The sequence below is a fragment of the Stenella coeruleoalba genome (genome assembly GCF_951394435.1).
Source record: "Stenella coeruleoalba genome assembly, chromosome: 5".
Lineage (NCBI taxonomy): Eukaryota > Metazoa > Chordata > Mammalia > Artiodactyla > Delphinidae > Stenella > Stenella coeruleoalba.
The window spans coordinates 102,868,621-102,894,874 of record NC_137150.1 but is presented as its reverse complement, the minus strand read 5'-3'; the positions used below and the strand labels follow the sequence as shown (position 1 = coordinate 102,894,874).

The following is a 26,254-nucleotide window of genomic DNA, read 5'->3' as shown; positions in this document are numbered from 1 at the left end:
AAAGATAATTTTTTATTATTGCTGTTAACTATGTGCTTTGAAACACTAAGTCTATTATAATGTATCATTTTCAAGTTAGAGAAAGCCCTTTATTCAATAATTATATTTTCATTTATTTGAATTAAGCCATAAACAATTTTAATGGTGTGGTTTTGAGCTTGATGGTCTTAAACAAGAGAAGGTGAGAGAGTCTCTGATCTTCAAAGTAGCAGAAAGCTGGGGGCACAGTCCTGCTCAGAACTTGGTACTAACATGTGTTATCAATTTTAGTTGAAGTTCAAAAAGATGGAACTTGTTTTTAGCAAATGTTTGATATTTCTGCCATCACACCATTAGTCAAAAGATGTTCAGACTCCATCCAAGAAGACTTTCCATTGGTCACTTTTCACCTAGTGCAATAGAAGGAATTATATAGGATGAGACTGATATGCTTTTTGTTGTTATTTAGGGATGGATTATTTTCTACAAATTAAAAAATAATAATAATGCAACTTAACTGTAGCCTTGTACTGTTGAGGAAAGCATGGGCAGACCATTAAGAGGATTTCTAACACTGAAAACACTTCTGTATTGGTGTGAGTGTCCACTGCACACCAAAAGCTTAATCATTTGTTTGCATTGTCAGCACATATGATAAGGAGATATTACTGGAATAAGTTGTCATTCTTTAGTGACAATGCCAAATTATTTCTATTTCTTGTTTGCCTTTCTCTAAAGCTTTTCTTCAACACTTGTCTCAAGTCCATGTCATATTTTTTAATAGACAATACAAGGGAGAGTAGAAATATTGTTCCTGTCCTTTCCTTAAAAGTATTAATATCATTTCAAATTAAGCATAAAGACATTTTAAAATTTTAAAGTCAGCTTAATGTAAAATTTTCAATGTGTTAAGATTAATAGAATATGGCTGGTTAAGGAAGAGTTGGAGAAAGTACTTCTTAGCCTGATTTTGAAGAGAGAGACTATCCTTAGCTAGCCTGAAATAATAGACATGGTATGATCTATTCTAACTGGCACTCTGTTAGGAGCTGGATTTAGAACTACAGACAAACTAGAGTTGGTCCCTGCCCTGGTTAACTCATAGACCAGTGGATGTAATAGGGTTCATTCTTAACATGAATTGTGTCCTGATTAAAATGGAATTTGGAAAAGGTTGTCCTGTATGTTTATATGATTTAATGTGAAACCTACAGAAAAATACTCTAATTCAGTTCATTACAATATTTCTATCAGTCAGTTAGTTACAGTACATGGAAATCTATAACCAAAACATTTTCTAGTTTCTAATCAAAAGTGATTCAAATCTTCTTTCCTGAGAATAGTAAGGCATATTTTGTCTATTTTCTTCAATTTTGCTTCTCCTGTTTATACTTTTTTGCTTCCACCCTGATTTGATTACATGATACTAATGATGAGTACTGGCTGCTAAGGTCAAAGATTTTGATTTTATAAATCCCACTCATGTTGGAGTGTGTACAAGTCTTAAAAACAGACAGACTTACTATGTAAGGCACAATTACTGTTAGTAGGAATTAATAGCATTTCCTTTGGAAATGAATTACATTTCAATAGTTTATAACATTTAAATCATTGATACATACATTTTATGTTTGAATGAAACTATTTTAATCTAAGACCAACATTTATTTGATAATTGCAATAAAATTTCTATATATAGCTATATATTTATCACATTATCCTGCTGTTTTTTTTTTAATAGACTATGTGATTAAGAAGGCGGTGAAATAGATAGTGTTGAACTTGGAATTCTTAGACATTTTGAATCACATTTGTTCTGTCAGCAAACAAAATGATTAGTAAATATCTCTGAGCCATTGGGGAAATGAACCGATTGTAAGAGACTGATGTGCTTCCTTTAACCCTTTAATTATGAAAGATCATGATTTTTTCTATACTCATAAATCAATTTACAAACAAAAGCAAAATTCCACTGCACATTTTGTTATGCTGATTTTTGGTGGAGTTTCATTTCAGCCAAGCAACAATAATTTCATTGATTTTAATATATATACTCAGATGTATTTAAGGATCTCTGAGGGCAGTGAATGATATAGGTTCTTGAAGAAGCTGATAATGTCATTTCTAAATCAAAATACACATGAAAGAATGTGCAAACTTTGATAGAAATACATTGCACCATGTGCAGATGAGCTGGTATCTTATAAATAATTTCCAACTACATTTAATACATATTAGAACTAGTTCTAACCACTATTGCGCTTTTCCTTTAACTCTGTTTATCATAATCAAAATCACAAGGAAAAGTAAGTGAAGATCCTGCTTTCCAAGGTAGAATATTTGATTCTGTTTACTTTTTGTCTGTACATTTGGGTTTGCTGAATCTTTGAACTTAATGCAAAGCACATTTTCAGACTTGCCCATCTTAACTGATGTGTTTACAAATACCTAAATTATAGAGCTAAATGCACCCTGGTCTGATTTCTGAATGGTCATGGGGCTTTGGCTTAATTGACTGGTTTGATTTTTCAGCTACTTTTATTTCCCTTGCCAAACATTTTACCAGACATGCTAACAAGAAATGAAATGGTCATAAGGCTGAGAGCCAGAAGGAAAAGAGTGATAAGCAAAGGTCTGGGTAGTATACAAACACGGTAACTGGCCACTGTAATTGAGAGTTGACTGTGGGAAGCAATATATCTGTAACTACATTCAAGGGCTGCATTGAGTTTTGCGAGCATGTTATTCTTCTAAGAATTATATTAAGGAAGAAATATAGACACTTACAGTGATGTATGGAAAACATGCATGTGCAGGATTTCATTCATTTGATTGTTCATTCATTTCATTTCAGATTAGATCTCTGGGATCAGTTCTTAGGTATTTGACTTGCCAGTTCAGGAGAAATAGAAGTTTCCAAGGAAATGTTGAATTTTCTCTTTTTTCCTGAATATTGTTAAATCAAAGCTTAATTAAAATTTTGAAAAAGCAAGTCTGGAGGCTCAAGGTTTTGACTAAAATGACTTTTCAGACATTATCAGATTATTTTTTGAACGTGTGGAAAATTTTATTAACATTAAGTTTAAAAAGCTTTACACCAGTGTTATACCAAGGCATGTATAATGTTTGATATATTACCCAAAATATATAACTAAATCAGTGTCTCAGTTGACAATAAATTGCTGTGTCAATTTATTTTTACATATATGAAAATCTAAGAAATTTTACAGAATTTAAATAATTTCCTCACCTCTAAATAAATAAGACATACAGCTTAGTATATATTCACGTATTAAGCATAGTAAACATCAATATAATCTTCACGGTACTAAGCCATAATTCACAACCAGTATGAATTAAGGAAAGGAAAGGAAAAACAAGGAGAAAGGAAAAACAAGGAAAGAAAGCTATTTTCTGGCATCAGAATGGCACACAAACCACGATGTAGAAGTAACACATGAAAAAATTCATGCTTGCTCTACAGTTAGATGTACATGGATGTTTGTTTAAAATCTATTATGTGTTCAAGGTTTTTCATGCTTAGTCAAGACTTAATGCAAGTCTTCTAGACTTGGGAGAGAAGGGAGGTTTTTTTTTCTTTTTGTAAAATGATAGATTTATAGTTAAAACAATATCATAGCAACAATAAGGGAAGTGAATTATGCTGTGGTAATATGTGTAGGCTTTGAAATTGGAGTTACATTTTACTGTAATAATTTCTGAAAGTGCTACAGTCTTCAGAGTCATTCTTTCAATTTGGAATGATGTGTAGAATTGACACCCAAGAATTGCCTCAGTTATTACCTATAGTTGAAGATTTATTCTATTTGTAGATCTATGTATCAGTATACTTAGCACCTTTGTGTCTTTGTGTCTAATGCTTTTTCCTATTTTAAATGTTTCCCTCAGTGTACATTTCCAAAAGTAACAGCATAATATATTCAGGTTGCAACTTCTGGCTTTATACTTATTAGCTGTGTGATGTTAATTACCCTCTATATATTTCAGTTTTTTTCATGTAAAAAGTGGAAATGATGATAATTAATGCTAGTATATGTAAAATAATTAAACCAGCACCTTGCACACACTAAGTACTGTACAAATACATTTAAATACTTGTTAAAATGTTTAATGATGTTTAAGGCCCATATTTCCAAAATGGTTATTACAAGTTACTACCAAGAGCAATTTTAATTTTATTTTTCTTTTAAGCATAGCATGGATTTTATAATTTTTAATGTGTTAATTGAATACAGATTATAATTATTAGTCTTAATTGTTTTGTCTAATTCACATATAGGATCCATGAAGGTAGGGACTTTGATTTACTTGCTTCTGACTAACCAGCACAAGAGAAAACACCTAGCATATAGATCTGCATATATCTGTAGAGAGTGTAAATGACTGTGGAATTCATGACTCTATCTTGGGCTTGAAGAAAGCAATATCTGATTTTGTAGTTCAGCTAAAATGCAATTAGAGTGAAGAAAAGGGCATATTTTGTGTTTAAGGAAAACCATACCAAAACGCCAGTTTAGATATCATATAAGTTATAGGCCCTTTTCTGAAAACCAATCTTTCTCGATTTTTTTTTCTATTGAAAGCTATTTTTCTTTTTAATAGTAATTTGGCAAAATTTGGAGGGCAGAGAAAAATTCATATTTTTCATGCATTAGGTGTATCAAAATGTATTATATGTGTTCATTGCATGATATTTGTTGAACTCTACTGATGATTATACATTTATTATTTACCTATACCTAGGTAAACCAGTTATGATTGTCACAGAATACATGGAGAATCGTTCCTTGGACAGTTTCTTACGTGTAAGTAGAAGATTGTATACACATTCGCATATCTCCACCTTATCTTTATCTATCTGCACACATATATAAATGTGGAATAAATTGCTGAAAATGATAGAGACAACCTCTAATATTATGCTAAACAATTCGATAAAGTTTTAAGAAAACTGAATTTTTTGGGACTAAATAGCAAAAGGAAGACTGTAAAATTACATTTTTATCTTGTAACATCCAAATGTCAATGGTTTATATTTTTAAAATAAATTTGTGCAATTTTCTTCAGTCTTTTTATTCAGACAAGATTCACATTGGTTGAAACAAAAATTTAAAGATTCTAAAGTAAGACATAAATAACATTGATATAAGACAGAAATATTCATTTCTTTATTTAAAGCAACCTCCATCTACTGTAAGATAGACCTTCTATATCTCATATAATACTGTCCACTCACAAACTAAGCATGTGCTATAATGCCTAAGTATTCTCAATCCAGAGATATCATTACTTAGATATCATAATATATACATACATATATACATATATAACATATATTTACATATAAATTTCAGTTGTTTACATTTAGAAAATTTATGTTTTACTAATATCAACAAATGTTACATTCAAAGAAGTTCATTAGATTTACAGAGTACAAGACACTGTCAAAAAAAAGACACTGTCAATCACCAGTCACTATAAACAAGGGACAAAAAAAACAAACACAGACCCTATCCTCAAGGTGCTTTCAGCATTATATAGATAGGGATAGATAGATAGATAGATAGATAGATAAGATATATAGTATAATTCATAATCATGGAGGAAAATACTAATTTTTCTATGAATAAGAAATTATATTCTTTATTTTAATATTCATGAGCTGAATAAAGGTTTCAGTAACAATTATTTTCACAAACATATTTCAAAAATAAACATTTTGCAAGTCAGGTAGTTCAAAATATTATAATAAATATTCTTTTAAAATTATAATAAATCTTCCTCTAAAATTATTGTTTAGATATTGCTAGACATTAAATTTTATTTTTTATATATCTATGTATGTATGCATGCATCTATCATCTATCTATCTATCATATAAACTGTATATTTCTATTTTAATCTGAGTAGATTGGAAACTTTTCTAAATCCAGGACTATTTGAATTTATCTCCTATTACTTTCAGTTTTATGACCTATAACTCAGGGTTGGGTAGAACAACAAATATTCAGTAAATATTTTTGACTAATTTTGAACTAATTATCTATTATGATAATTAAAGATTTAAAATCTACCATATTTGAAGCAATTAATAAAATATAGGAAAACAAGAAGAAAGAATAAGCATTCAAATCAAACCAATAAATACAAACCTAAAATAGCCACAGGATCCATTTTATTTTTTTGTTCGTGACCTTAAAGTTTCTGAGAAGGAGTTTGTCTCATCAAACGACCAGCAAAGTTCTAGTTTTGAACCTGAAGTTAAAGAATATTAGGCCGGCTTTCCTGGGGGCGCAGTGGTTGGGAGTCCGCCTGCCGATGTTTGTGCCCCGGTCCGGGAGGATCCCGCGTGCCGCGCAGCGGCTAGGCCCGTGAGCCATGGCCGCTGACCCTGCACGTCCGGAGCCTGTGCTCCGCGACGGGAGAGGCGACAGCAGTGAGAGGCCCGCGTACAGCAAAAAAAAAAAAAAAAAAAAAAGAATATTAGGCTACTTCTTGCTACAAAGTAATGTAGCTACTATACTATTTTGTTTTACTCTTGCATCTATTTAGTCCTGGCTGGTGTACTTAAAACTAGAATATATATACTTTACAATTAAGTATGTGAAATTTTAATCAAGACATATCTTAGGAAATAGAAACACAGCTTAACTGTACATTTGAAATACTTCTCAGAAACACGATGCCCAGTTTACGGTTATCCAGCTGGTAGGGATGCTTCGAGGGATAGCATCCGGCATGAAGTATCTCTCAGACATGGGCTACGTTCACCGAGACCTTGCTGCTCGGAACATCTTGATCAACAGTAATTTGGTGTGTAAGGTTTCTGATTTTGGACTTTCACGTGTTCTAGAAGATGACCCAGAAGCTGCTTACACAACAAGAGTGAGTAACTCATTTTTTTTTCTTTTATCTTTGTTTAGCTGCTTGTATTATGTTGACTGACAAATAAATAGAAATCACATCCCAAAATGCTTTGTCAATTATATCTTCCCCCGTATGAAACTTATCCTTTAAAAGTAAAATATTGTTACTTATTCTGGAAAAATAGATGGTCACTGTCCATAAGGTGAGTAATGATATTAATTCTGAAATTCCATATGTTGGTTCAATGATTCTCCCAAAAAAGGTAGCAAGGTTCTAACATGTCTAAAGTCTTATTGACCTATCTTTTTGTCATGGTTGAACCACTTTTAAGAAAAGATTGGATAAATTCTTAGTAACCCCATCCAACTAGGTATAATCTTAAACCATTTTAAAATTAATGCTTACATGAGTAACACATTTACATTATAAAAATTATAAAACAAAGCAATAAAAAGGAGAAAAGTCATCCATAATTATGCCACCCACAGAACATTTGTAACTTTGTGAGTCAGTTCTTCCAGATTTTTTTCTGCATACCTCTATATACAGACATATGCATGAATAAATGATTAAAATTAGATTATCCTTAATGCAAGTTGTATACTTCATTTCTCTTCTTAGCAATATACCTCTTGAATATATTTCACTGTCAATAAATAATATTTGTTTTTACTTTTAGTTGTTTAATATATTCTATTTTCTAGTTGTATCATTTTTAAAACCGAATCCTAATTAGTGGGCAAATTATTATTATATCTATTTTTTCAAGATATTTTACAAATGTGTATATGATACATCTGCATTCATAGTTGTTTGAATCTGATGATTTCCCTATAATATATTCCTAAAAGTAGATTTTCTGTGTTAAAGAGTCTGTACCTATGTTAAAAGCACATTTCAATACACTCCTAATAAAATTAGATATTATCATTATTTTTAATATTTACTTACTAACTGTGAGGAATTTTATCTGTTAATTTGCATTCCTTTGATTCAAAGTGCATTTGATTATTTCTTCTTATGTTTTTGGCAAATTTCTTTGACATATTATTATTTCAGAGAAATTATTTTATGGAAGAAATTTTTAAAAATAAAAATATGATAATCACGGCTAATGACACTACTCAGAAATAACCAGTTTTAACATTTTAATTTTACCTTTTCATAATATTTTCTATGCATTTTCATATAAAAAATATTTTCAGTTCTGCATATAGTGACAAAAAAAGATCATAATATGTATACTGATATGAAAAATGATTTCCACTTAATAAATCCAGTATTTTCTTTATATATAAATTCAGTGTCATTTTGTAATCTGCCCTTTTTAACATGAAATATAAAATATAGAATTTTCTGGATGATGAAATTTTTTTTACAGTATTATTAAATAATGTATAGTACTCCATTTTATTCATGTACATTATTTAGCCAATGTACTATTAATTGGGTAGAATTCTAATGTTTTGCTATTATTAGCAATACTTTGATGTACATCTTGATATATAATTCATGCCTTTCTATCATTACCTCTTCAGGATAAATTTCTAGAAAATTGGTGAGTCAAAATATGGACAAATATGTGAAGATTTTGGTACATGAATTGCTTAATTGTTTTACATATAGTTTGTTATCACTTTTCATTTTTAGTGGCAATATGTAAATGAAGCCATTTCATTATACTCTCACTAGCCAAGAGAATGAGCAGTTTTTTAAAAAAACAGTCAGCTTCTGCTGCTTTCTTCTTGTTTAATTCTAAGAGTTTATTCCTGATTAAACAAACAAAGAAGCAAACAAAAATTCTCATTCTTTTCAGAAGTCGTCAACCTCAGTAACTCTATTAACAGCCACTAAGGTTGTCACATGGCGACTATATCTCACTCTGAGAAAGAGCTCAATATGCAAGACTGAATTTCATCTACAAGTAAAGCCACAGTGATAGAAACACAGAAAGAAGCTCTGTGTCTCAGATATATCCCTAGCCGTGTTGATTTAGAAGTTGGAACTCTCGTAATGGCTTTTACCCTTGTTTGCATTTCCCATTTTCAGGTATACTCTCTAGCAGATTACCTTTGTTCATGAATCTAAGTATTTTTAGAAACTGTGTTCTGCATAAAAATGTTGCTGTTCTGGGCTTCCCTGGTGGCGCAGTGGTTGAGAGTCCGCCTGCCGATGCAGGGGACATGGGTTCGTGCCCCGGTCCAGTGTTGCTCCGCAACTGGAGAGGCCACAACAGTGAGAGGCCGCAAAAAAACCCAAAAAAACAAAAAAACAGCAAAAGATGTTGCTGTTCTTAGGAACACAGTTCATTAGATTAAGAGCAAGAGAAATTTAAGAAAAGTGTATACCTTGCAGCTAGTTGAATTAAGTTTAGAACAGTGACTCTTCCTACACAGCTCTGAAAACTTGATAAAATTACAAAACATGGGTATCTTGATAATGCTTTTTTGTGCTCCTTCTCTGATCACCAGAAAAATTAGTCAGCCACCATTCTGCAGCAAAACATTATTATGACTAAATTATTACTCCAGGGGACAACATACACAACAGATGATAATATATAATATTTGTTGTCTGGAAGAGAATGTTTTTTATTCTACTCACTGCTACTCTGCATTCTAAAGATATTCTTCATAACCCTCTGCTACTACTCGAGCTATTAACACACTCCATGAAAAGTATTCTTTTTTTTTTTTTTTCCATGAAAAGTATTCTTGCTAGCATTATCCCTGTTACAAAAATCACCTTATTCAAGAAATATTTCCAGTTCTAATAGAAAGTATTTGGGGAAAAAGGCCTTTATCTGAGATATTCTACTTTTCGGTAATTCATTCAGGTTCTAATCTCTCTGTTCTTTAAATGAGCACATCCTTGTTCTCAATACTAGTCTTAATTTCTAGTGTTGGGGAGAAAGAATTTTCCTCTACCCTTCAAAGCTTCTTTTAGCTGGTCTAATAATCAAATCAACATGAGACATTAACAGGAGAAAAGCAAATTTAATTTGGTATGCATGGAATCTCACATATATGAGAGGGTCAAAGACAGAAAGGTAAAATGAGGTATATATGCCATCTTGAGCTAAGGAGTGGGAAAGAAGGCCTGAGGCTTCAAAGGGGAGGAAAGTAATTCACAAGTTGATAAGAAGAGTAGATGTTGGGTAATTAGATGTTTGCCCTGCCATACAGATGGGCCCCTCAGATGAAATTTATCTCTGGTAATCTCATTCTGGGAAAGGACCCTCCCTTGACAATTTAAATTCTTCTAGGTAGTTAAGGGAGAGGCAGAAGCTTCTCTTGAAGGAGCAGGGTCCTGATTGCCTTTGGCTCAAAAAAATTCATATGCCAAAGTGGCACGTTTTGAGGAGGTTACTTCTGAACTCTTGCACTAGGATACTCCAAGAAACAATTTCTCTTGGAGAAACTTGAAAGATTCATTCGAACCTACATCATCTGCTCTCTGGAGATTGTATACGGTTAACTTTCGGAGCTTCATTTATACTGATTGTTACTTTGTCAGGACCAAGGGGTCCACAAGATTATTTCAACCTTAGTAGAATGATGTTGATGTGTCAAAATTCCTCTTTAGCCTTTGTGAAGTAAAAGTGCAATAGGATCTTTGCATTTATGCTTCATTCCCAGAAGATTCTTAAAAGCCACACTAACCAAACGGGCTCATTCACTACCAATAAATAGCTGATTAGAGTTCTTCAGTGTTCATCCTTGTATTTTCTTGGAACTCCTCAAACTATCTGTGGGAGTCCTGACTTCCCTCTGAGAAGCTGTAATTTGCATCTGCATTTCTAGAATAATTTAGACATCTTTGATTTAATTTCCCATAATAAGCCTTGTTTGGTCCAATAATTTTATAATTTACCCTAAAATATGAGGCATGGTCATACAGTAATAGGAGTTCTATTTTGTTTTTTAAACAAAGACCCTGAAACAATGAAATGAGTGTTGTCATACTAAGCTGTCTTTTTGGGAATGTGTACTTACTGCAGGAACACTGCTATTGTCCAAAATGTTTGGGGAATTCCTCTTTCGAAATTATCTTTAAAACTAGATTGTAAATGATACTATCACTCAAAATTGTTTAGGCATATAGTATTTTGGGAAGCAGACTTGACTAAGATAAAATCTGTGGTTTCAATAAGCTTATAGTTAATAAATAAGGAAAGTAGTACGTTGTTGTAAAGTCTGGGTTTTTTTCTAACCAAAAACAGGATTATTCAGCTTAGACATCCGCCTTATTTATTTGAATTAGCATGCTATGATTATGTTTATTTCAGAAAAACAAGTTCACCATTTAAAATAGCGTGCCAAGGCATTCTTTTTGGATACACATTCTTGTTAATCTGCTTTACCAGTCATGTTACTTTAATCACACTTAACACATTTCAGAAATCAGCATTCAGTGCCTCAATTCATTATACTTTTCCGATTGCTCCTCTGAAAGTTATTGCCTTTAGATAGAGGGTAATTGCACTAAGAAATCATGAGAGACATTTGATTCAATGCCACTGAATGAATGTAGGGTGTCTGCTGTTCTCATTTTTAAAACACCTCTGTGGTTGACAGGCAGGGTAGAAGAGTGAAATAGAAATTATATCCACTAATTCTGTATTTAAAGATTCTTAAACTGGAGGGGACATCTGAGGAGTTGAGAAAACCCTTAGCCTTACAACTTAAAACAATGTATCAGACATTTTCTCCTGCTGCTTTTGATACTGTCTTAAGTGTACTCTGAGTTTTCCTTCCTTATATCCTCAATAGTATGCCTGAAAGGAAAAAGTCAGCTGAGATAATAATAAACACTTTTTTGTGTTTTCCATAAGAATATTAGATAGGAAATTGGAATTTTTTTTCAATACACACTTTTAGTTATTTCTCTTGATTTCTCACTACTGAGTTATACGGAAATTCCAAACACTGACACTTTTTATTACAATATTATTATGCATCCTGTAACCTTTAGAAAATTCGACTGTACATTCATGACATGATGAGAATGAGAAAGATGTAAAGCTTTAGTATTACTATGAAAATAGTTCAATCTTGCAGACCCCCTGAAATGCTCTTGAGGACACCAAGAAATGCTTGGATAACACTTTGAGAACCACTGTTATAGATACTTTATGAGGAAGATAACACCTTAAAAACTAAATAAATATTTGAGTAGTTATTAAATGATATAAAATCTGACTTATGATATAGTATTATGTGATATAACATGTTTTGAAGAAAGGTCTTGAAAGCATACCTGTGGCTACATACCTAAGGTTGCAAACCATCATAAAAGGCCCTGGATTTTACTTGGGATGGATATGATTGGAGCATTTAGCTAAATTTAAATTTAGCAAATTTAAAACATCAGAGAATTTTTGTTGTTGAGAAAAACAAACAAAAAAATGGATTACCTCTCTTTAGTTATACATCATGTGAATTTCAGAGTATAATTATGGCATGTTTCCCATTTTTTTGGACTGAATTACTGATTTGCTCTATTTTATACTATCAGAAGCATGGTATTATTGGTGAGAACTGTTTTCTACTGAATAATTTTTCAATCTTTTTCTTATGAAATTTCACTTTTAATAAGTTAGCATTTTTATGTGTGTATGAATACATATATTATGTTTGTATGTTAAAATAGATGGAATCCAAAATTCCAAGATGATAGTGGTCAATTTGCTGTTTTAAACAGGATCAAGTTAAAGAAAATATAGACTTTTACCTAATTTATATGCTGTGTCATGTAAAGTCAATCCTGTTCTCAAGTCCCCAAATTCATTTTAGGGGTATAATTACCACATAAACTGATCTGGGAAATTTAAGAAAACCAAATGATGTATTCTTGGTTACATTCTTCATTATTAACATTTTTCTTTTTATTTCTATTATGGAGATGCATACTGAGTAATTGCCAAGTGGATTTTTATATTGAATGAAAAAAGTTCTGTCTTGTGTCACATTGCCCTATGGCCAATTAAAACCTATTTAATTTTTAGAAGATAAAACCAAATGAAAAGTTATTACAGGCATTATGTGTTAAGTAATAGGAAAAAGAAATCTTATTTTACATAATAACTTATTCTATTTTTTTTCTCTGTGAGTATGCCAAGTTGATGCCAGAAATATTCTACTACTGCTTTGTCTTGTCTAATTTCATTTGCAAGACAAGAAAAATAAAGGGGCTAAAGCAAGTGATTAAAAGCTAAGTGGCTGAATACTCTGTTTCAGGATAACTCCACTTGAAGAATATGAATATTAGAAAGTATGAGCCTTAGTTCTGTAGAATTCTCAAGGACTAAAAACTATGCATACCAAAAACGTGTGATATAAAAAGAGAATAATAGTATTTTGATAAGTAGTATATGTCATATGTAATTTACACATGAATGAAAAAAAGCAATAAGTAAATATCTAATCAGTGGCCTTCATATAGTAATGTATTTTAAGCTTGGACACAAAATAAATAATGTCAACATTTTCTAGTCTCTTAGGATCAGTACATAGCTTCTGTCTTATGTAGCTTCACAAAGTAAAGCTATATATCCCCAAATCAGAAAACTCTAGAAGATTTTATAATCTCAGTTAATGGTGCCTCAAAGTTTAATGAGGGATCAAATACTTTCTAGCCACCCATTTCAGAGAGATGGATAGCATGAACATTTCAACATGTGAAAATAATCTATCCAGATTTATGTGGAGAAAAATCACAACTATAATTTTGGAGTGATACACACGAGTGAGGAGCTTCTATGTAAATATATTACACACAGTCTCTAGCAGGAACAGTTTTCTCTGCAGTGCATCATTCATTCATTCATTCATTCAACAAATATTTGAGTGCCTACAATATACTAGGCACTGTTCTAAGACCTGAGGACCCAGAGGTAAAAACAAAGCCCTGATTCCGTGAGCTTACATTCTAGTGTGGTATTTCACATAATAAACAGGTGAAGATATAGCAAGGCAGAGAAATAAGATGAGGAATGTGGACAGTATGAGGGAGATGCTACTGTAGATAGGACGATCAGAGAGAGTTTCTCTAATAAAATGACATTAGAACAGAGAATTAGTGAGAGTGAAGGAGAAAATAATGTAAATATTGAGGTTAATAGGCCAGATTCATTTGCTTTAACTATTTTTCAATTCAATGGAATAATTTTAATAATTTCTCTTATTCCAACAGGCTCACTTTGCAAGAAGACAAGTTAAGTAGTCAGATTAATGATATAACTCAGACTTAAAGACAAGCAAATAGTGACTGGTCCAGTCTGTAGCGTTGAGCCCTGGAAGCTTAGTAAAAATCACTTACTAAAATTATTTCCAGTTGACTTGTGAATATCCCACATTTCAAATTTGTGATGACACATTGCCTGAAGCTTTTCCCATGTACCCTGAAGCCACTGACCAGCCCCAGCTGCTCCGGCACTGGGAGAGACAGCAGTCATTATTTCCCAAGCCAGTCTTACTACTTGATGCCTGGAATGGCTAATAATTTGATTCATTCCTGTCCTATGACCCTTTTTCAACTACAGTTTTACATGTCATGGTTCAGGCCCACTCCCATGATTTTTTCCCTTTCATTTGCTAGCCATTTCTCTGGAACTGCCCCCGTATTTCAAGCAATTTTTATCTAACATAGACATACAAGGAAACCACTGCCATTATGTCTAGTCAGAATTGTTTCAGCAGATATTTATGAGATTCTCAAACTATCATGTTATCTTTCCTAATTTTTCAGTTATCATATTAATATCATATTAATAAAACCAAGCCTATCCAAGTTATGTACATTTTTGCTTAATTACTAGAATGAATCTAATACTTCTGTTTCATTATTTTTATTGTAAATATATAGTATTCCTGCTATATTAGATAGGTCTTTCTGATTTATTTACTTATCAATATGGCTTTTTTGGAAACTTGTGTTCAGAGTGCTAAAAATTCACTTTCAAATGAATTTCTGTAACCTTTAAAAAATAAAGTAGGAATTCAGTATATGTAAAACACAAGGTTTAACATGTAAAACCTCTTTGAACTTTGAAAAGAGCTGTACCCATATTAGGCTGTATGTTTAGTCTTATCCCTAAAGTTTTTCATTGTTTTTGTTGAAGATATACATTATACATCAGATGACCTAATTTTATATTGTATTATTTGACTCTGAAAGTAACAGAAAAGTTACTTGTATTTTATTTCCTGGATAGCCATAGAGTTACTTAGAACACAAGGTGAAGACTTTTAAGAAATTCTTAAGTGTCTCATGGAATGTTGAAAAATTTCAGAAGTTCAAAGTACTGACTTTTGCTACCTGAGAGATCATCTGTCTCTGATCTCTTGTGGCAGTCAACATCTGCTGGAACAATTCTCTCAATGACTTTTAGATTTGAACTACTGGGAATTAGAACAGATGCTTCCCCTGGGAGTCTTCTTGGATTGCCCTTCACCTTGTTGTCTACTGTTGTCTGCAGTGAATGAAGTTTACTTCCTGACGATAGATCCTAAATCCTTTAGTCAAATGATTTATCTCTATAGTTCCACTTCTAACCTGAGAAGCCAATATTTGCCTCCAGGTTAAACACTCAATTACTCTGGGTTTACTAAGATAAACTCTCCGAAGTCCTTTGTCACTCTAACTATGACCTGACAGAGCTCACAGGCAGGCAATGTGAAATATGGATCAGCAAAGCATTTCCTAAATCAGTAAGGAGAGATTTGTGTATATAATCAGAGAAAAATTGGGGCAGACATAAGATACTAGGGCTCAATGTCCAGAGATTTCAGCAATTACACTCCTTTTCTTTAGAACTCAAGACTTGAAGCCCCCTAACCCACAGTGAATGAGCTGACTTCAGTTAAGCACCTGAAAAATTCAGGGCTTTTAGCCAAATGTCTCATTTAAACTGTCTAAATTCATTAAGTTTAGAGAACTGAATTGCAGGATCTTCCAAGAACATGTTTACTTTGTGATTCCTCCTCTAACTGCTGTTTCTGGACAAAGTGAACAAGGTTTTGTACTACTTTACTCCTGGATTAGAGTTTAGCAATTACATAATGCCTCTGCCCAGAGAATCCCTAGTATCTTTACTTGTGCCCTTTTATTCTCCTTTAACTTTTCTGTAAGAATTCTATGGAAGTAAATCCAGATATTACAGCCAATAGATATGCAGTTTAGTCCAAAGTTAGGATCATCTTTGGACTAAACAAGAGCCAAAATAATTAACATTAAAAATGTCAGCATCCTTGATATTTCTGTACGTTTAAGATAGAAAGTTGAAAGTTGAAAGAGCAAAGGTTTATAAGTTAGCACAGCTGTTAGAGATAGATGAAACTGAACATAAAATCAAGTTTTATGTTTCCCATGACCCTCAGTTTATGAATGATAAGATATCTGCACAGAGAGGCTAAGAAACTTGGCAAAAAATAGATAATAGAGTCAAAGCTAAGCCTAGAAATGACAACTCCTAATTCCTACTAAACTTAAGAATCCAAATGGAACATGTGACCGTAAATCCCCCTGGACCCCCAATTACTGACTGTCATAGATGTGACATCAGCACTGGGAGGAACTGGCTCTGGGTTTGGCATTGCAAATATGGGGAACAAGCATTAGCTTCTGATTCTGTTGAGTTTGAACTGGAGGTCCCTCTGCAATTGAAGTTTTAGAAACACTCCATATGCTGTGAATCTGGGCTTGCTCCAGGCAACTGGAGACTTTTCTCAAATATGTAAATATCTGGGGAGCTTACATACAGACATAGAGACCACCTTAAGTAAATGCTTCATTTTATGATCTGTTAAAATATTGTAAAAAACACATCTTCATAAATTATTTTTAGAGTATCTGGCGCTTTACTTTTCTGAACACCTAGGAGCATTTTACCAACCAAAACTTCAATTGCCAACTGATTTCAAAGTTTTAGCTCATTAATAACAGTTGTATTAGAATAGTTTTACTATGGCAAGAAGGCAGTATACCAAATGACACCATTTGTCTCATCAAATCCAAAGTTTTGGATAGCTCATTGAAGGATATGTTTGGCAGTTTTTTGGAAAACATCTAAATTTTTAAAATGCCCTCTACACATATAAACTGAAAAAGCAATTTCTGAATGTGAAAAAGAAGAAAATATAAGTCAAGCAATGTTGGCTTAAATTTGTTGGGGTGGGAGGTGGGGAAGGAAGAGGAATTTTTGTGGTCCAATCAGAAGCAGAAGTATAAATAAATTCTGCAATACATTACTTGTAGGAAATTTAATGAGTCAGACTCTTGTATATTCAATTTATTTTATTTGGATAGTCTCAGATCTACAGATGCTCAGCTTGAAGGCAGAGAGAGTTATCGTGAAGTGTGACTAAATTAAAATTTATGGGCCTCAGCTTCTTCTTTCACCCTTATTTCAGAGCCAAATTGAGCCCTCTAGGTCTCTTATCCAATGTCTCACTATGTCAATGATATTTATGTTTTGTAGCCTTAGATAGCATTTTCTCTTGTAGGAAAACCCTATTTCTTACCAAAAGTTTTGGTTATTGATGCTTCCATCTAACAAAGAAATTGATGCTTAATTTAAGTTTTCCTAGCAATAGAAAATGATCCCTGTTTCAAAAAAATTAAAGGGAGAAAGCAAGAGAAAAAGAAGAAAAGAAAAGAAAACAAAAAATAGAGGGAAAAATCTCAAAGAGGTGCTATTATATTTACCAAAATCCACATATCAGAAGATTAGCTCTAATGAACTTGGCCCTTTTTTAGACTAGAACAGGAATGAAAATATCCATGGAAAGTGTGCTAATGGTTAAATAAAGAAAGAAAGAAAGAATTCCACTTAGTCTACATAAAATCCAGTTAAATCTTGGACCTCTTTGAATCATTTTCCCTTGCTGATCAGGATTTGTCACAAACAATCTGAAGCAGTAGTTCTCGAACAGGGATGATTTTGCTCCCTAGGGGATATTTGATATTGTCTGGAGATATTTTGGCTGTCACAATTGGAAGGATGCTGATATAATCTAGTGGGTAGAGGCTAGTAAACATACTGCAATACACAGGACAGCCCCTACAGCAAAGAATTAATCTGGTGTAAAATGTCAATAGTGCTACTATATAGAGACCTTATTCTAAAGTTACCCAACATGTATAAAGAATGTGGAAAGAATGAGAGAGTGGGGATCAAATATCTCTCTCAGGTACTTACAATTTCTCCTGTCCACACTGGACTGCAAGTTGCAGGGGATAATGTGGAATACATTGCCATTTGTGAAAAATTATGCAACAGACTAGCCATCTGCCAACAAGTCTCCTAGAATGTTGAACTTCAGGCTAGCAAACATAATGTAACAAACAGTACACCTTTTTATTCTTGTTAAATTTTATTCTCATTTGCTTTTGATATAATACTTGAAAGTTATCGTTCGTTTCCACTCAAAGATTTAAATATTAAACGTGATCACTTTACTTTTGATATTTTGATTGCGTTTATTAAAATGTCATGGGTGTAAACTCATGAATAGACATTCACCTAGCAGATAAATATGTCCATATTTTCAGCCAGCATGTGAGTATCACTTATGCATAATTATTTTGATGTTTTAACATTTTACTTAGCTTCATCCTACAAAGGAATGGAGTAATATTCATGTGCATAGATTAAAAATATTTATTAAATTTTTGGTGGTATTCAGCCTCTCATAGCCTTATGATTTCAAATGATAGTTTGGGCACACTTATTTTATTTACGGCAATGTATAGGACAAAAGCTACTACTCGAATTTATTTTACTAGTTTTGAATATAAAGAATTTTAAACTACAATGTTGAATTTAAAGAGTCTGTGATAATAGGTGCACTCACCCTGCCTCAAACTCTATAATAATATTATGAACTTGGAATCTCTCCTGTAGTTTGATTTCGAATTAAGCGTGTATTACGAATATGTTGGTTTATTTTTCTCTCATTTGAACCAGAGTGACTGGTTGTTTACTGATCATGGAAAAAGTAAAATAAATTACAAAACTCTTCTTACTCTGATGTATTTTTAGCAACGAATAATAAATTTGACTAATACTTTGTAGTTGGCAATGAGCTTTCCCTTATATCTTCATTTAATAAATTCTTTACATGAATAGTAAAAGTGTGCTATTTGAAGGGAATTGGAATGGAAGAAAGGGCAAAACATTTATTGAGTACTCTATTAAAGATTAGACACTTTAGTTGTTGCTTTATGTATATTATAAATCTATTGCCAATGACAAAAAGAATCCCTAGATAATAATGAATAATCCTCAGTCATCTTTATTCCCTTCCTCATCCAGTGATGGATGGTGCCATTTCCAAGACGGCTGGCTAGGGGCAGGAGGAGAGTCTTGAATATGATTGTCACTTCATTCCCAGAGCAAAACCAATCAGTCTAAAACACCTGGAAGCAGATAATGAAAGTCATCTAATGAGAAAGCTAAATGTTCCAGGGTTAAAATTCTAGGGTTAAAAGCTAATTACCTAGGGATTCCAATAACAGTATTGAGTAAAGGCAAACAATACTTGTTCATTTACACTTTCTTCTAAATAATGAGTTCAATTATTTAGAATGCGTTGTTCATTTAGAATGCGTTGTATGGATATCATATGGGAAAATATAAACTAAGAGTTTTCTTCTTGTAATTAAAATAAATATATTTACTTTTAAGTATATGAACTCACTAAACAGTGACCTGGAACAGAGCCCAGCCACTAAGAAAAAGACTAATACACTAAAAAGTTGATCAGTGGAAATTTCTAGGTAAGGAAACATTTAATTTTGCAAACTGGCTTAGTTGTTGAGCTGGTTGAATGCCACTTATTCATTCATTATGTGTTCAGAATAACATGTTTGGAATAAAATGGGAAAAAAAAATCAAAATCTCCCCCTTCCTTATGCTTTCCTATAAGGGCGGCAACTCAAGCTTTGATGCAGTGAGGAGCCAGAGGGAAGCTTAGATTAAAAACCTGAGTGAGATGAATGGATGAAGGTAGGTGTGGCACATATATACAATGGAGTATTACTCAGCCATAAAAAGGAACGAAATTGAGTTATTTGTAGTGAGGTGGATGGGCCTAGAGTCTGTCATACAGAGTGAAGTAAGTCAGAAAGAGAAAAACAAATACTGTATGCTAACACATATATATGGAATCTAAGAAAAAAAAGGTCATGAAGAACCTAGGGGCAAGACGGGAATAAAGACACAGACCTACTAGAGAATGGACTTGAGGATATGGGGAGGGGGAAGGGTAAGCTGTGACAAAATGAGAGAGTGGCATGGACTCTGCCACTGTGTGCATTTGAAACAATGTTTTAACAAGATTTACATAGCAAATAGACAGCATTTGATGGGAAAATGGTTCTGGAAATAATTTGCATGAATCTGTAACCATGTGCTTCATTAGAAAACACACTGCACGGATCTTAGTCAAGAATTGAAAGAGTGAAGGTCCCGCTAAAGAGATGGGTGTGGCTATGGCATCAGAGGTCCCTCCAATGGCATTATGTCTGTATGCAGAACCACCAGTGAAGAGATTCTTTCCAAGCTCCTTCGACATAGGTGTAGCTATGTTCTTCCTAAAAACAAATTAAAAAAAAAAACCCTTTTCAGTATTTCACTATTTTTAGACATTTTATTAAAATATGCTCAGGGCTTCCCTGGTAGCGCAGTGGTTGAGAGTCCGCCTGCTGATGCAGGGGACACGGGTTCGTGCCCCAGCCTGGGAAGACCCCACATGCCGCGGAGCGGCCGGGCCTGTGGGCCATGGCCGCTGAGCCTGCGCGTCCGGAGCCTGTGCTCCGCAACGGGAGGGGCCACAACAGTGAGAGGCCCACGTACCGCAAAAAAAAATATGTTCAATGTCAAGGCTGTCCTCTCTGGAAAACAGGGGTAAAGCACTGAAGATGAAACAACTTTAGCATGTACCATTGTAATCCTGGTTGAAGTAAAACACAGAAAATGAGCTTATTGTTCATGGTTGTCATCAATCTATTGGTTTTGGGTTTTTTCCTAATATCTGTATTTTTATTTCAAGGAATCTTGATAAGGTGACACGTATCTGTGCCTTATATTTACTAAATAGATGCAAAGTTTTCAACATGGAAAGGACTTTCTTACTTTATCTCTCTCTCTCTCTCTCTTTCTTTCTTTGTTTTAGTGCCATTTTTATGCTTTTAGTAATTTGTTTCTGGGCAAAGGAAAGGAAATGGCAAAGTGTCTGTAGCAGAGATAAGACATTCAGCTGAGATTTTAAAATATCATCTTTTCTTTGCCCCATGAGTACAATTTGTTTGACTTCTGTTAATTCTCAGAGTACTTTAAAAGGGAAAGAATGTATGCGCAATGATTCCATTTGGCATCCTGAATAGATTTATAATAGTTAAATGTCACATGTGTAGTTCTGTTTTTATCACAATTATGGGGTAGTATTTGAAATACTGATTCCTTAAGACCCAAATCTGGACTCTGCAGGTACAATTAAGTTAATTTGGTTTTTTTAAAATATTATTATTAACATTGAATATGTTGGTAGAGAAAGGGCAATATTAGGCTAGGAAAAAGACTCTCCAAATTTAAATATGAAAAAGTATCTTTTAAATTTTTGTTGAAAAAATATACAAACTATAAAGAAGAGAATGAATGAGTGAGTGTAAGTGAGAGAGAAAAGAAAGGGGCAACTTCTAAGACCATATGCCCTCTCATCTCCATAGAGTTTTCTATTCTGTTTTTCTGGTTTTGGACAATCTTTACTCCAGTGCACGTTGAGCTCTGTAGTGTTTCCCACCAACTCCCAAAACCCTCTTGGTCTAGCTCCCGTCTCTCCAACCTGATTTTACTGCACTGGTATAAATCATGGATGACCCTTAGGTTGCTACCTTCTCAAGAAGGCTGTGCTCAGTCCTCCTTTTTGTGCCTACTTCTCTACAGTTTCGTGCATCCTTCAAAACCCAGTGTAAGCCCTTTAAAGATCTCCTGGCAGTACTCTTTCTGAAGAGCTCACTTGTGTGAAAACATCGAAGAAAAGTGTCAAGTTTACTGAGATAGTTCCAATCACATATACCACTCTCCTCTACGGGATAACACTTGCTCAATGTACCCGTGATTAAATCCCAATTCGACCTTTTCCCATCCTCTCCTACTGCATGCCTCCACACTCTCTGTAGTATCATCACCCTGGAAACCGTTTTTCCAGAACATATATTTTCCTCCTCTGTGCTTTGATTTATGCTATTTCCCTCAGAGTATGGTAGTATTAAGCTGATGTTTCTTGAGGCTTTACTGTGTGCCAGGAACTACGCTAGAGATTTTACTGAAATTTGTCATTTAGCCTCACAACAGTGCTATGAACCAGCACTGTTACTTTCCCAAATAACAGATGTGGAAATTCAGGCATAATAAGGTTTAATAGTTTACCTCCCAAATTGCCAATCCATTTCTCTAAAGCAATATATTGTCACCCTTGAACATTACTTAAGAACCAGTGAAGTGCAATGAGATACAATGTCAATAGAACACACTTTGATGAATATGGCATAAAATTTTGATGATGTGAATTCTTTGGAACATCCATCCCTTTTTTTGTTGTATCAAAAATTGATGTACCTTATGAGGCTCAATTCATATGTGACCTCCTCAGTTTCTCTAGTGAGAATCTCGGCTCCATGCTCTGCGGCACAGCAGTCTCCACTACTATCTTCCTACTCAATGTAGGCAGGGTCTGCAATTCTAAAAAGCCCCAGCATTACCTGGAGCTTGTTAGAAATGCAGACCCTGCCTACATTCTGGAACTACTGAATCAGAATTTCCATTTTAATCAGAGTGAGCCCAAGATGATTCATATGCATTGTACAGTTTGAGAAGCAAAGTGTTAAATACTTATTTCTTTCTGCATTTAGTTATTTCCAGCAACTAATTATCATTCCTATTTGCTTGATATTTCTCAAACAGAAGGACCAGTGTGTTATTTATATTTGTCTCACCCAAAGTGACTAGCATAATACTTCCCATATGGTTGCTACTCAGCACATCTTTATTAAATGTATTTATTAAACTGAGAACAAATTCTATGGGAGTTATACCTTTATATCTCCCATAACTCATAGAAGCAATATTCTCCTCTAGACTATACGTTTTCAGAATGTAATTATGATATCTTTCTAGCTCATATGGTGCTTACCTAGTACATGGAGGGGACTTCAGTGGTTAATGATGGAGTGAGGCACTGAGTAAATTAATTAAGATGATTGATTAATGTATGTGAAGAGAGGTTTTTTAGATACATAAATTTATTTTGAATTTATTTAATTAACAAATACCTTTAAGAACTTACGAGTATCAAGGAGTGGTGTAAGTTCCTTACAAATATTAACTTAATTCACATTCTGCTCTAAGGTGGTTTGTTCATGCATAAATGTATGTTAAATCAATAAAGGTTGATTTGAGATACCTCGTTCAATTCTAATATATAGCATATCTACTTCAAGTTGTTTTGCTACAGATGTCTGATAAATGTGCCATAATTGACATAAAATGTCAACATTTTAGCAATTTTCAAATGTTTTTTTCTTTCATCATTTCAAAATCTTCCCAAATTGATTGAGAAAATATTGCAGTAAATAGTATGCCACTCACTCCTTGGTATTAAAATAGAAGAATATCAAGATATATCAGAAGAAACCCGCATTCCATTTCAGAAAAGAAATACCCTGACAAATTCAGTCAGATTTCAGATGGTAACGTATATTATATGTTTTAGTCATTGATCATGTATGTATATACGATTTTATATTGCAAGGGAGGGAAGATCCCAATCCGGTGGACATCACCAGAAGCTATAGCCTACCGTAAATTCACATCAGCCAGTGACGTATGGAGTTATGGGATTGTTCTCTGGGAGGTGATGTCCTATGGAGAGAGACCATACTGGGAGATGTCCAATCAGGATGTAAGTATTTGTAGTCTATGAGTTATGGGTTCAGATTAAGAGATCAAGCTGTGCAAGGAAGTGGAGCGTAATGAAACCAGGTGGCTCCCTGTTTGTGACATTGAAACAGAATACTTAGAAGAAATGAAATTGCTTCCAAATCTTGTAAAGATATCAAATGAGTTGCTCTGAAGGATTTACATTTTTCCCTCAAGCCCGGGTTTAGAAATGAGACAAAGTGAAGACATTTGTAATAAAATTTTATAAAATAAGTGCCTGACAAGATAGCCAATAGATATCAGGGAATGTTTGAAGTATTTTTGCTACAAAATTGTTTCAATGTAACATTAGTAAGATACACATGTCTGCCATCCTTTGTAGACTTAATTAATGCATCTGGGCCAACGTTTTGTTTACTTAAATATAGTATTTCCCAAAGTCAGACAAAACAACCAATCACTAGCATGTTGTTTCTCATAGTGTATTAAACTTGCACATGAATTTAGTTATACAAATTGAAGTCTCTGGATAGAGAAAATAATCTTTAACTTTCTATTACAACTCAAAAGGATTTTTGTTTTTATAAGTCATGTTTTGCTAATGCTTAGTGAAAGGATGCTATTGGCATGTGAGATCAGCACTTGGAGATGTTTTTTTATGCTTAGCCAGAAACTGTGAGCATGATCTCAAAGACACACATAAGAAGGAAAGCTGAGATGCTTTTAGTCATTTCCTACTCACCACATATAAAATTGCTTTTAATGTATTTGGATATAAAAACCTTTCTGAACTTCTTCAAACAAGCCATGTTTTATAATGGTACTGGGAAAATCAGACTCTCTTTACCACATCTCTATTTTCCAAATTCTTTCTGTATCAGAGGATCTCAAAATGTGGTCTCTGGACCAGCAGCTTTATCATGGCCTGGGAATTTGTAGGAATGCAAATTATCGTGCCTTTCCCCAGAGCTATGGAATCAGTGGTTAGTTATCTGCATATTCATAAGTCCTCCAGATGATTCTGATACACAGTAGAGTTTGAAAATCATGACTTTACATGATTTAAAAGTGTGAATGGACTAATAGTCAGTTAGCTGTGCAGCACGTGGGCTTTTACCAAAAGAACTTACTACGATTTGAGAGGTACCATTTGAACTGTGATATAACTAAAATCTGTGGTAATTTTTTCTGCATTCATTCATTCATGTATAGTTTCCATAGAAATCTGTATTACCAAATAATAATTTCTTTATAAATTACTGAATTTCCTATATCATAGAACATTTCTTTTTATTTTAATCTGGAAAGTTACTTTATAAACTTTTCTTTCCTAAATCCACTTTCTCTGCCTCAATCTTCCTTTATATATTTTCAGACATGGATAATATTTATTTAATAAGCTGCTATCGTTTTAAGAAATTTAAAATGAACACTTTTTCACTTAACTTTGAAATAGTCATATAAGTGTGACCTGCCCATGAAGAAGTAAAAGAAATTCCAACTCTTAAGTCTCTGGAAACTTTGCCTCTCACACAGGTAATTAAAGCTGTGGATGAGGGCTATCGACTGCCGCCCCCCATGGACTGCCCAGCTGCGTTATATCAGCTGATGCTGGACTGCTGGCAGAAAGACAGAAACAACAGACCCAAGTTTGAGCAGATTGTCAGCATTCTGGACAAGCTTATCCGGAACCCAGGCAGTCTGAAGATCATCACCAGTGCGGCAGCAAGGTGACACATTTGATTTTGCATCTTGCACTCACTCTGAAATGAATGTATTTTCTATCTCCAAGATGTTAATTTGTTTCTTCCACTTCCCCAGCTGCATACTTTGGTACTTATATTCCTCAAGATTAGAGAGATGTGTTTTCTTTTCCTTTTTAAACTTTCAGGAGGAAATTTCATGCTACTTAATGATAATGATAACATTCTGGAATTTTTTAACTTCCATCTTGACCAGAAGCATGTATACATTCAGGCTTGAGTATTTGGACAATAGAAACCCTGGACACATAGCTCCTTTTCACTCTCTCCTATTTAAACAAAAAACAAACAAAAAAAGGAAATCTCCTGGAGTAGTGGGGGATTCTAGCAAAGTCCTGATTTATTCCTCATTTAAAATAAAGTTTCAAAAATAATAACAGTGCCTCCAAACCATCGCACTGGCTAGGGAAATGCAATTTTCCCTGACTTAATTTAAAAAAATGTGTTTAACCCATATCGTGTGCCAATTACTTTGTTAGACACTGTGAAGGATAAAACTAAGACTAAAATAATGTCAGTGTTCCTGGACAGCCATACAAATGTCAACACATCATAGCCATAAGGCAGCCCTGAATGCACAATGTCCATTAGACTTTATGCGTAATTCTCCGTGGTAAGAATCATTGAGTTGTCTTAATGGTTTTAAGAAATGTCAATTATATTCTCATTGTACACATAGTGA

General features: G+C 33.6%; 1 protein-coding gene across 3 annotated transcripts in view; it reads left to right on the top strand.

The window, feature by feature from the left end:
* The window catches only part of EPHA3 (EPH receptor A3), a 365,049-nt gene that overhangs the window by 316,508 nt on the left and 22,287 nt on the right, over nt 1–26,254 (top strand). For all 3 annotated transcript variants that reach the window (XM_079922037.1, XM_079922036.1, XM_079922038.1), the window contains exons 12-15: nt 4,744–4,805; nt 6,676–6,885; nt 23,682–23,831; nt 25,346–25,539. In XM_079922037.1, coding sequence (XP_079778163.1) covers nt 4,744–4,805; nt 6,676–6,885; nt 23,682–23,831; nt 25,346–25,539 — 616 coding nt within the window. The remainder of the gene's footprint in view (nt 1–4,743; nt 4,806–6,675; nt 6,886–23,681; nt 23,832–25,345; nt 25,540–26,254) is intronic.